This window comes from Ictidomys tridecemlineatus, chromosome 8, assembly GCF_052094955.1.
Source record: "Ictidomys tridecemlineatus isolate mIctTri1 chromosome 8, mIctTri1.hap1, whole genome shotgun sequence".
NCBI classification, from domain to species: domain Eukaryota; kingdom Metazoa; phylum Chordata; class Mammalia; order Rodentia; family Sciuridae; genus Ictidomys; species Ictidomys tridecemlineatus.
Window position 1 is genome coordinate 107,148,163 of NC_135484.1, and position 12,517 is coordinate 107,160,679.

At 38.6% G+C, this 12,517-nt stretch overlaps 1 protein-coding gene across 1 annotated transcript in view; it reads right to left on the minus strand.

Moving 5' to 3' along the window:
* The window catches only part of Cdc5l (cell division cycle 5 like), a 49,272-nt gene extending 38,019 nt beyond the window's left edge, over positions 1 to 11,253 (minus strand). The window contains exons 1-5 of the mRNA XM_005318618.5: positions 10,968 to 11,253; positions 7,826 to 7,929; positions 6,182 to 6,343; positions 5,428 to 5,555; positions 4,636 to 4,735 (exon numbers count right to left, since the gene is read on the minus strand). Of these exons, the coding sequence (XP_005318675.1) occupies positions 4,636 to 4,735; positions 5,428 to 5,555; positions 6,182 to 6,343; positions 7,826 to 7,929; positions 10,968 to 11,012 (539 nt within the window). The 5' untranslated portion in view covers positions 11,013 to 11,253. The remainder of the gene's footprint in view (positions 1 to 4,635; positions 4,736 to 5,427; positions 5,556 to 6,181; positions 6,344 to 7,825; positions 7,930 to 10,967) is intronic.
* Positions 11,254 to 12,517: the final 1,264 nt, after the last annotated feature.

Here is a 12,517-nt window from a genome sequence, read left to right on the forward strand (position 1 = left end):
ATCACAAATTAATAGGCACCATTTGTATATCTAATTGATACCATCCCACTTATTTTAGTGAGAAAGGTATAAAAAGTAGAAAGCCTCCCAAAAAGGTAATGAGAAAATAAACTGGGACAGCTTTCTCCAAAACAAATTTAGAAATATGTATTAAAAGCCTAAGGTTTTTCATACCCAGTAATTTTACTTCTTAGCCTCTAGCCTAAGGAAATAAATCAGAACATGAGCAAGGACTTAATGAGAAGACTGTTCGTAACAATAGATAACTGGACATAATCTAAACATCCATCAATAAGAAATTAATTAAATGAATCTGTAACATGCCTATAAGACAGGATATTATACAGCCATCTATGTAACCTTTAGAAAGGACATACATCTCCTCTAACAGACATGTCAAGAGGCCTAAGTGCGTAAAAATTGTTTACACACTAAAGAGCAACATGGAAAAATTACCTATCAGTGAATATGGGGATGATGTGAAGGATGTCCACCAAAATTTAACCATGATTGTCAGTGAAGGTGGAATTCCATCTAAAAAAGAAAACTTTTTTTCTTTGAACTTTCCCATGATGCTATAACTTTAATGATTTAATGACAAGAAAAGTTGCTCCAAATATTAAAAGGAAGGAAAACAAGTCACAAAACAGTATATATAAAGGTGACTCCTAGTGTGAGTGCATGAGGAAGTCCATAAATCCCTATCCCCAAAGGCAGTGATGAAAAAAACAACCAGAGCTGGGGATGTAATTCAATGGATAGCACTTGGCTAGCATGCTCAATGTCCTAGGTTCAATCCCCAGTACCACCAAAAACAAACTAATCTTGGGACTACAGATGTGGCTGGCTGGTAAGGCACTTGCCCAGCATGTGTGAGGCCCTGGGTTCAATCCCCAGCACCACAAAAGAAAAACAACGACAAAAAATAACCAATTAAAGTTCTGAAAAGGATCTTAATGAAATATGGCCAAAAATATAAATTTAATTCAAGAAAATTTACTTAAACTCAGCAAGAAAGCAAACAAAAGGGGTCAGGGTTATGATTCAAGTGGTAGAGCACTTGCCTAGCATGTGTGAGGGACTGGGTTTGATTCTCAGCACCATATATAAATATATAAAATAAAGTCCATCAACAACTAAAAAAATATTAAAAAAAAAAAAGCAAATAAAAGTATAGCAGCTGAAAAGAAACCCACTGTCTCCTACCCCTCCAGCTCAAGGAGAAAGAAACATCATTCCATACAGCCAAGAATGTAAGGTTCCCTCTTCCTACCAGCTCCCAGTGTTAGGGCTTTCACTTCAGGAAAAGCAGGACATCAGAATTTCTTACCCTGCCACCATACACCCACTTGCAGAAGCTGAATACCATCAAGAATGACTGAGAAGTAGAGCTCCCCTGTTTCACCCATACAGTGCCACCTTGGGCAGAGTATTGCTTAGACTACTACTTGCCCCAGCTTCTGGGATGAGTGTTCCATGCTGAGAAAGACAACATAAGGAGAACTGGGCTACTACACATCACATCATGCTCCCACTGCCCACCAAGCACTCAGTTCATAAAGGAGGAGTGTCACTCAGACACTTGCATTGTCAGAGCCCTGGGAAAGAAGCAGGTCACAGAACAGAAGAGCTTCAAATCTCCTTCCAAAGGAAATTACTTCATCTGTAGAGTATAGAGAAGTTCTAATCTAAGGATACTCTCAAAAACAGTGGCAATTGTGGTAAAAGGCAATTAGTAAACTAACAAATTTGGGCTTGGGTCGTGGCTCAGTAGTAGAGCACTTGCACTGGGTTCTATCCAGCACCACATTAAAAGAAAAAACTATATAAACAAAATAAAAGTATTGTGTCCATCTACAACCAAAAAATGTTTTGGTTTTTTTTTTAAAGAAAGAAACTAACAAATTCACTGGAGATATAGGCACAACTATAGGCCCACTAGTTGGCCAGAGAGAAACTGAAAGAGAAAGCTGTAAGGAACCCTCCTGGAATCAGAACAAATCTTCAACACTGATTCCAGGTACTATCCCTTCCCTTCAAAGGAGCCCAAACTGACCTGGATCAGGCTGTGGAACAATTTATACCCCAGGACACTGCTAAAAACAATACGCACACAGCTAGGTATAGTCAGGGAAAGAGATGTCAAAGAGATCTCTGCCCAAAACATGCCATCCCTGAAAACATGGGCATATCCAAGATTGCCCTCCCTAAGAAGCAGCATCAGAGGCCACATTTCTTGCCAGGAGGGAAGGAAGCAGAGAACAGACCACTAAAATAATGAAGTTGGTTCACCAAACAAATAAGCAAGCAACTAACAATAAATAGAGATAGAAAGGGGCAGTACCCAGAATTGCTACAATATATCAACTAAAATAAATGTCCAGTTTCCAAGAAAAAAATTAGATAAACATTTTACAAAGAAACAGTTACAGGACTGGGGACATGGTTCAGTTGGTAGAGTGCTTGCCTCACATGCACAAGGTTCTGGGTTCAATCCCAGCACCACAAAAAAATAAAATAAAAATAAAAAATAATAAAAGTTTGCACTTGATTAAAAAAAAAAAACAATTACAAGAGAACCAAATAAGATTAACAGCTGACCTCTCATATGTATAAATGTAGGTAGGTTTATGTACACATAAAAATACATCTATATTGAGAGAAAGTTTTGGAAGAATATATTCCAAATATTTATCTTGTCCTTTAAATATGGAAACAAAGACTTCAAATCACATTAGAAAACCTTTACCACATATTGTTAATTGAATATCACAAATCCTTATAGCAAATGCATATTATACCAGTCATGTCCTCAAAATATAAATATTAACAGGTACTAGAATTAAAAGCATATTACTTTCACAATCAATAAAAACGCTTTTAAGTTATTAGACTTGTAATTTAACATTTAAATAGTCCTGCATGCACTTTGCATACAAGCCAATCCAACCTGTATGTACAACACAACTTAGAAAAATGTGTTCATTCTACAAGAAAACCTTCAAGAAATTGTAGAGTTAAAATCTGCAAAAATATATTGAAAGCAATCAATGTTAGCCAAACTTTGATTTTTCACAAGTGCATATGCTATAACCCTTGCCCACCCACATGGCTAATAGGCTCTAAAAATTAGGTCTCCCAACAATCTTCCAAACAATTCTTCCAAACAAAAATGGAAAAATAATTTTTTTCAACTTTACATTCTTAACCCTAAAAAGTATAAAGCATAGAAAGTGGTAGAGCACTTACACTGGGTTCTATCCCAGTGACTGAGGCCTAATAGAAAATTTAGCTACTCTCTGGGTTTGTGTTCACTATTCCAAGCCAGTCATTCTCCCATCAAAAGTTAATTATACTAGACTAGTGACTGGCCAGCTATGCCAAAGCATAGCATCCTCAGTAATGAAATAATACTCTATCTCAGTATATGGCACTTCAAAGCCATTACTGATGAAACCATCAACACAATGATATTCACCATGTCAGGAAGTACTTCCTGGCTAGCTTGAGGACCACAAAAGGCACTGTGAAGGCTAGGGAGTTACTCCAATGCCTGAATCCCAAAAGTTAATAAGCCGTGATACAGTCCAGATGGCCTATCAACTTCATCTTGGTTTCTGGGCCATGAAGAATATTAATTATAGATTTACCAATAAAAAGCAAACCGAAGAAAGTGGAACAAAATCACAAAATCCTGAGTAAAAGACAATGCCTAAGATATATTCACTCATTTTTTTAAATTACAGCTTTACAGATGTATGTAGTAGTTGGGTACATTCCAGCAATCTCTAACGTGCATGGAAATTGATTTCAGTTCATTGTCCCCTGACCCCTGCTTTTCCCTCTTCCTTTTCTCTTGCCACTCCCATTCTCCTTTCTCTACTCTTTCTTTAATTTATATTTGACAGGTCCATTACATTACCCTATCCTTCCCTCCCCCTTTTCTTTATTTTACTCTAGCTTCTACATATGAGAAAACATTCGACCTTTGATTTTCTGAGTTTGGCTAATTTCACTTAGCATGATATTCTCCATTTCCATCCATTTACCAACAAATGCCATAATTTCATTCTGTTTTATGGCTGCATGTAACTCCCTTGTATATATGCCACAATTTCTTAATCATTTCATCTATTGTGGGCATCTGGGTTGATTCCATAATTTAGCTAATAATCACTAATTATTTAACGAAGATTTCTACAAAAGCCTAAAATTTGGTTCAAGGCTTATGTACTCCATGCTCAGCCAAGTTTCTTATTTCATAGTCAGTGCCCTACTAAGAAAAACCAACTGGCAGTCATGAAAAAGTTAGTCATCTGTGTCCTCCAGTCACTTGATTCCAAGATGCTGTAACAGATTGAAGCTTTGGTATACTAACAGATCAAATACTAGGTTAACTGTGCATTACTTCCAACATGTCTTCAAAAATTTTTAAACACATATAATGTTTTTCTGTAATTACTCTAAAATGGTTGTTGGGGGGAACAGCAAGTTTTTTTAGAGTAATAAAGAAGCAATATAGAATAAAGGACAAGTAAGATTATTATTCACTAAACAGCACTGATAAATAATCCAATTTTAATGGGCTTAAGAACGAACAGACCATTTATTAAAAATGAACTGAGAAAACCACACCTTGCTTCTTCCAATTGTTTCTCTCTTGCTTTCCTCTTGGCCTTCTTTCCCTGAGTATTAGCCAGGCGAGCTCTAGCTTCAGAAAGCATCTCAAGTTCATCTGCAAAAACAAAGAGAACAACTAAGATTCTTTCCAAGCAAGGTATGTTAGATATACCCTAGTGCTTAAAATAAGAAAAAAAAAAAAACAAAAAAAGAAACATAAATACGGTGTAGCATAAAGGAGAAACTAGGTTTAAAACTAGGTTCAACACTTGCTAGCTATGTGACCTTAGTCACCTATTTACCCTCCTTGAGCAATTCCAACTTTACAGGACATTAGGTTAAATAGTTAATAAGCAGCAAACGTGGACCTAAGTCCAATTCCTCTGATTCTTGGTTCAATGTCTCACAAAATCAACAAAAAATCTCCATCACAGTCTTATGGTATTGCCTTCTCACAGAGATTAAATGATCTGTCTAAAGACAAAGAAGAACTGAGGTCCAATATCCTGACCTGTTGGATAAAAGAATGAGAAATAGAACCTCATACTTTTGGGAATCTGCACAGTTTGGTTACACTGCTTAAGATATTAAATGAATTGAAAAAATGGAAGACAAAAGGAACTATCCAAAAGAACAACTATTCTATAATAGAACAGACTAGAGATATTTGAAAAGATACTTACAATAACAACTAATAATAGAATTCTGAAAAGTCACAAGAGTTCAGAAAGGAATTTTAAAAGTTTAAGAGGCCTGAGGAGTCTATAGTTAATGAAAGAAACTAATCTCTCACAAGCATACACTCACCCTCATCCATATCAATTGGATCAGGCCGTGCTGGTTTTGTTTCTGGATTTGGATCTATTTCTCCAGGTTTAAGTTTTCGTGGATCATCTGTTGTTTCCTCTTCATTGTCTCTTTGGGCAGTTTTGTCCCTAAAAAAAAGCTCGGATGAGTTACTCAGAGTTATCATACCACTTGGTTCTCCTTCCTCACCACCAAAAAATAAACAAAAAATAAACAGCTTTACAGATGTATGTAGTAGTTGGGTACATTCCAGCAATCTCGAAATGCTCAATAAATGAGCATTAATAAAGCAATTCTGTCACTGCTTCATCTGAAATAAATAGTATTAAAATTCTCTAATTTCAGAGTGCTTTAATTCACTATAAAACAGGATCCAAGCAGCCCCTTAATTGCAAACACAGTGCAGCCATACAAACACAAATACCAACAAAAACACAAATGCTCTAATAGTTCATTCTCAGCAGTATGATCATGGGTGACTTTCATTTGTTCTTTTGCTATTATTTTTTTCCCCAAATTTTCTATTATGAACATGTATGACCTGTATACTTTTATTCTTTTAAATAAAAAGTGTACACTAAAAGACATAGTTTTGATCAACCACATGACATCTGAAATATAGAGCCCAACAGCTTTAGCTCTTCTGATTTCAGTCACATCTATAATTAAAACTTAAAAGACAGGAAATGCTAAAAGTTTGTTCAGTCTCATTAACATATACACATATTTTAACTGATTTTGAATATTTGCTTACAGGAGAAATTCATAGTGTTCCAAGCACTGGGCTGCTGTTCTTCCAATTATTGGAGCAATAGTCCTCCACTGAGTTGGCATCAACTTAGCCAAGTGCAAGAGTTTTTCCTCTTCTTCTCTGGACCACTCTGTTTTCTTAATGCTTGGATCCAGCCATTCATACCTATTAAAAAGATAGTATTTTATACATTAATCACCTACTATAAATATCTAATTTCCACACTAGATACACTGACTTCTACTATTTAAAAAACATGCTTTCAACCTTCAATTACTAAAGTGCATTTTTTTGACAAACTTAAATGGCATAAGTTTACTGTGTAGAAAACTTATGCCATTTAATATTCTCCATCTTACTACATTCTACTGTATTGTAATTATGTAAGATTCGTAATACTTTAAAAAGGTAATTTGGGGCTGGAGATGTGGCTCAAGCAGTAGCGCGCTCGCCTGGCATGCGCGGGGCACTGGGTTCGATCCTCAGCACCACATAAAAATAAAGATGTTGTGTCCACTGAAAACTAAAAAATAAATAAATTTTTAAAAAGGCAATTTGACTGAAACATGATCATATGCCTTCTTTTTCAACTCACTTGTTTTTATTTATTTTTTTACTAGAGATTTTGAAATTATTTGGAAAAAAGACAATACTACCTCATTTTTTCAGTGTTTCTAGTTTTCACAATACTTCCCCATAGTCCACAAAATGTTGGCTTGTTTCTTTAAGCATTTCATTATACCCGCTAACTGCTGTTTCATTTGTTTGGTATGCTTTTAAGTTTAAATAAAATATTATGACATCCTCTGTCTTTTCTAATATACACTCAACCCACCTTTTGCATCTAGTACTTCACTAGATGAGAGGCTGGCAAGTAAGACATAAGTCCTCACAACCTCTAGAGCAAGAACTTAGTGCCACTAAGAGAAACAGAAACCCAAACCAAGAACCATCTACCTCTGTAGTCAAATTTCTACCTTCTGATCCTTTCTTATATCCAAATGCCTAGGAAATTAAGTCACTTCGTACAACCAAAGTTTCTTTCTGGGAGCGGATGGGTAGAGTCTGGGATCATATCACTCATACCAAGAACAAATATAAACAATTTAATGCAGCCACCTCCCTGCAATTTAAAAGGTAACACCATAGATATAGTATTGGCCTACATTGTATTTTAGTGTAGAAATATATAATATTTCAATTCTGTTATGAGAAAACTCAATTATTGTAAGTTTGTTCAGAAAATTAACCATTATATGTCATTTTTTATTTCTTTGTGAAAATAATTCTTAAAGCAACCAATTTATAAACTTTTAGGACACAATCCATTTATAAGCTGGGGACCATCTGTCCTTAAGATTTTATGCTTCACAAAGTGCTCTCAAACACATTAACACATTTAAAAATGGAACTTTGATCTCCATCAGTTAGTTTTAAGTATTTTTATCCCTAACTGGAAGAAAATAGGGGCATGGTAAAGGAAATAGAAAAAAAAGTCTTGCCTAGGAAGCAAGTAGCAGTTAAGCCCAAAATCCCATTTCCCATTCTATATCCTGATGCCATCTTCGAGAGGATTCAAAGAACTGTATATTCGCCTCATCATAATCAAGGTCACTTTTTGTTTTCCATTCTTTAACTGGTACATACCATCTGGCTTTGCACTGCTTTGCTGATTTTCTATGCAGCAATGAGGCAATCCTGGACCACTGGTTTTTCCCATATTTCATTACTGCTGCTTTCAGAATTTCATCCTAAAAGAATTGTCAGAGAGAATACATTCAATCACAAAATCCAAAATGAGAAAAGACAACATTTAAATTAACTCTTGATTGAGGGGGAGAGGAACCTCAGGTTATAAAAAAATAAAGGTAAAAGGGGGACAGGGTGTTGGCTCTCGCCTATAACCCCAGCAACTCTGGAGGCAGAGGCAAGAGGATCACAAGTTCAAGGGAAGCCTTGGCAACTTAGCAAAACCCTGTCTCAAAATTTTAGAAACAGGCTGGGGATGTAGTTCAGGAAAAAAGCACACCTAGGTTCCATCCTCAATATGGGGGCGGAAATAAAGTACAAAAATAACAGCAGGCAAGAATAAAATAAAATTTAAAAACTAAGAAGAAATTCCTCAACAAACTGGAAATAGGAACAGCCCACTTTCAGCAACACTACTTCCTGACAGATTAGCAAAAGTATTCTCCATTGTAGCTCTTTCCCTTCAAAAAAGTTTAGTTCATTCATTTATACAATCATTCAAGAAGCATTTCCTAAATACCTACCTTGAAACAGGTCTGCGTATTGGGGAAAAGAGAATCAAACAAGATACATCTACAGCTCAAGAATAACTTGGGGGACTGGAGTTGTGGCTCAGTGGTAGAGCACTTGCCTAGCATGTGTGAGGCACTGAGTTTGATTCTTAACACTGCATATAAATATACAAAATAAAGAAACAACCTGGGACTCTGGTCATGCACAGCACTGCCTCTCCAGTCCCTTAACATGCACAATGAGTCAAGAATTCACATCTCAAGTCCAACCTAAAAACTAAATATTTCTCTTCAACCCCACCAGTCAGCTCACCCAATACAAACATACAATAGTAGTCTCTAAATACTATTTTACCAAGGCACCCAATACAACATAGAATGCACCAATCCCTGGACAGCCTGGAAAGCGATGACGCAGACACCAGGGATGATGAAGCCACAGATTAATGCACTTGGGATATTTTACTTTGGGGATTTTTCCACATCAAACTTGAGCTACATGTCTTGTATTTGAATCTCTGTACTTCATTTCCCCTCCCATTATCAGAAGAGTTTTTAAAAGATTGCAGGGCTTTGGGACAGGATTGTGGCTCAGTGATACAGCACTTGCCTAGCATGTGTGAGGCACTGGGTTCGATCCCCAGAACCACGTAAAAATAAGAAATAAAGGTATTTATTTTTAAAAAAATTAAAAAAAGATTGCAGGGCTTTGACACTGCATAGAAATTGTGCTCTTAATTGATTCTGTATAAGTGTCTCTCCCTTAGAAGTAATGTCTTGGGGGTGGGGGGCCTAGGGCTGTGGCTCAGTGGTAAAGTACAAGCCTAACACGCATGAGGTACTGGGTTTGATCCTCAGCACCACATAAAAATAAAATAAAGATATTGTGTCCACCTACAACTAAAAAATAAATATATCTTTAAAAAAAGAAGTAATCTCTTCTCCAATTTAAACAGTATGGTTCCGTAACCACAAGCTGAATAAATTATCACTGCATTTATCTGTAACTTTGTTGAAGTACTGCTATACTTCAGCACATCTTCAATCAAATATATAAGCAGGTATCCATCCACCCTACTAGTCATTCCCAAACATCTGCCAAACAACCTATTCCATGTTGGCTATAATCCTAGGTCCTAAGTATACCAAGACCTGGTCCTTTTGCAATGCTGACTGGTGAGGGAAACAACTAGCACTTACTGAAAGACTACTATGTGCCTGATTCTGTTGTAAATACTCCCAATGTCTTAACCCATTTAATCCTCAAGAGCAGTAGGAATTATCTCCTTTAAAAAAAAAAATGAGGGCTGGGGATGTGGCTCAAGCGGTAGCTCGCTCGCCTGGCATGCGTGCAGCCCGGGTTCGATCCTCAGAACCACATACCAACAAAGATGTTGTGTCTGCCAAGAACTAAAAAATAAATATTAAAAATTCTCTCTCTCCTCTCTCACTCTCTTAAAAAAATAAAAAATAAATAAAAAATTTTAAAAAATGAGGAAACGGAGGTGGTAAGAGGTTAAGAAACTTATACATCATCGCACGGAAAGATATGATGCTTGCAAAAGAACAAAACAAACTATAATAAATGGACAAAAGAGGTACCCAAGACTCCTGGGATGCAACTAACTTTTACAGGGTGGATGAGCAAAGATTCCAAGATGAGTTTCTGAACTAGGTTTGAAGGATGGTCAGGAGGATGCCAAGCAGTAAAAACACATTCCGAGAAGGCACAAGAGGTAAACAGAGTGCCTGAAGATGCATTCTGGGAACTAGTAAATTCAGTGCAGTCTGAATGCAACCTGCACTAAAACTTAATTTCCATTTTACTCCAGGTTCTACTGCCCTTGGGCTCACCCAGGGCATTACCCACTACGTTTTTTGAAAGTAAAAACTGTGGCAGGTAGTTTGTTCTGCCTGGCTTCTATCCAGGCAAAGGCAAGAAAAACAGGAAGTTAAGAAAGAGCGAGACCTTGGGATCTGTCGGGAGGACAGACAGGTTATGCCTCGATAACAGATAAGCAAAGCGATGAGTGCATAAACGGGCTCTTCGAACGTGGCACTCAAGTTTCTTTCCCAGTGCAAGGGAGTCAATGAAAACCAAAGTTGTGACCACAGCAACTGTTTATTTTTGAGTCCCAGAGACGGAGGGGTTGCACCGACTGAGAGGGTGTTGCCCCAGAAATCAACTCTCGCTGACGTCCCATTTCCCCCGCTAGAGTTCCTCCAAAGGAGGAAGGGGGCGCGCCCTCAATTCAACAAACATTCACTAATGGCCCAATAGATGCCTCGCAGTGAGCTCAGAGCTTAGCGCCAGGTGGTTAAATCTCGATCCCTGTCCTGGAGGCGCTGAGATAACACACCGCCAGACAAGGTAAAAGCCCCGAGCTTCGGCTCTCGCGCAGAGGCCCCGCGCAGAGGCCCCGCGCAGACCCCGCAGGGCATCCTCCTCGCCTCCCAAACCTCCGCGCGCGTGCGCACAGCTGTCGGAGGGGGCGGAGGGCAGCGACCGGCGGGAAAAGGAGACTCACCTCGGTGTTCCTCCACACGCCCCCTTTGATCATAATTCGTGGCATCTTGGCGGCAGAGTGTCCCGGCAAGCGGCCGAGAGGAGCTTCCGAAAAGTAGTAACGGCGACTCGGTCACGAGACCCAAAGCCGCCACTTCCTCCAAACGCGACCTTCTGCTTTGAAGAGAATTGCGCAGGCGCAGGAGGGCGGGCCGAGTAGCCGGTCTCGCGAGATGTCGGTAGCTGAAGGGAAAGAAGAGCTCGGTGAAACCTTCAGGGTAGCAAGACTGACATAAAACCATCAAACTGCGGCAGCCGAAGCACCCTGCGCCGCGCGCATGTCCAAGACGGGGTCGGAAGAAACCAGGTTTCTCGCGAGATAGCAAAGGTGGAACTTGGCTAGGAACACAGAGGTGGCATTGGTCGTGACGTCACTCAGTGGCGGGGGTGGAAATGTCAGGAGATGGGTTTCAACCCAGTTGGTCCGCAGAGAGCTTTGTTAATTTATTACTGTAGCATTATATTAAGCATTTCTCTACTAGGAATTTATTCACAGAATGCTCGGGAAAAGGCTCAGTGTTCTAACCCGTAAAAATAGAGATAATGATGGGATCAATCTCATAGGATTATCCTAAGGATTAAATGAGATCATAAACCTGGCACAGTTATCTAATACATAACTGCACAAAAAAAGTGGCAGTGATTATTGCAAGGAGGGCAACGCCACTCACACCGTCCCACCTCTAGGAGATCCGTGGTTATCCCAGAAATCAACAGACATGTCCCATCAGAGCTTTTCATTCATCATTCATCAGTCTGTGTTGATTAATAAGAGTTGCTATTGATAAGCTCTGGCGTTAGACGAACTCTGGTTAAGTTGGAGTCTTGGCTCTTTTCAGCGTCCTCATCTGAAAAATCGAGCTAAGAATACCTACTTCACAAATTGGCGGCGGGGGGGTGGGGGCGCACATTGAAATATAACTAAAAGCCAATGAGGTAGAGATTGTCAAGCTCTCTGCCATCCTAACTCCCAATAACACAGTCTTCTTCACTGTTTCAGAACATCTTTTTGGCACCAGCCCTGAAAGCTATGAAAATATTTAGTTAGTGAATCAAGAAACAGCTCTGAGTATTTATATAGTGGCTTTCTCTTTATATTTCTTTCTCCATTTTCCTCTTCTACAAGAGCTGGAAATTTAGGGGTTTTAGGTTTATGATAATTTTTTACCTAAATTTTATTGATGCAATGGTAGCTGAAGGGAAAGAAGAGCTAGGACACCCTCTAACCTAAGACACCCAGGAATTATCTACCAGTGTTTTGGACTATGGAGACTAAGATAGGAAGAAAGCAGGTCACAGATATATTGAAAGGAGCAGAAGAAAGGTGTAGAGAGACTGAAGAGGACCCAGCCTTGTTAAGAGTCCCTGGATCTGTATGTTCCAGAGTCCCAGCTACATCCTTATTCTTGTGTTCTGATAATTAATTTGTTCCCCTTTTGATTTTAGCCAGTTGAAACTGGGTTTCTGTTACTTGTAAGCTAGAGTCCTAACAGAGTTAGGACCAGTCCTTTC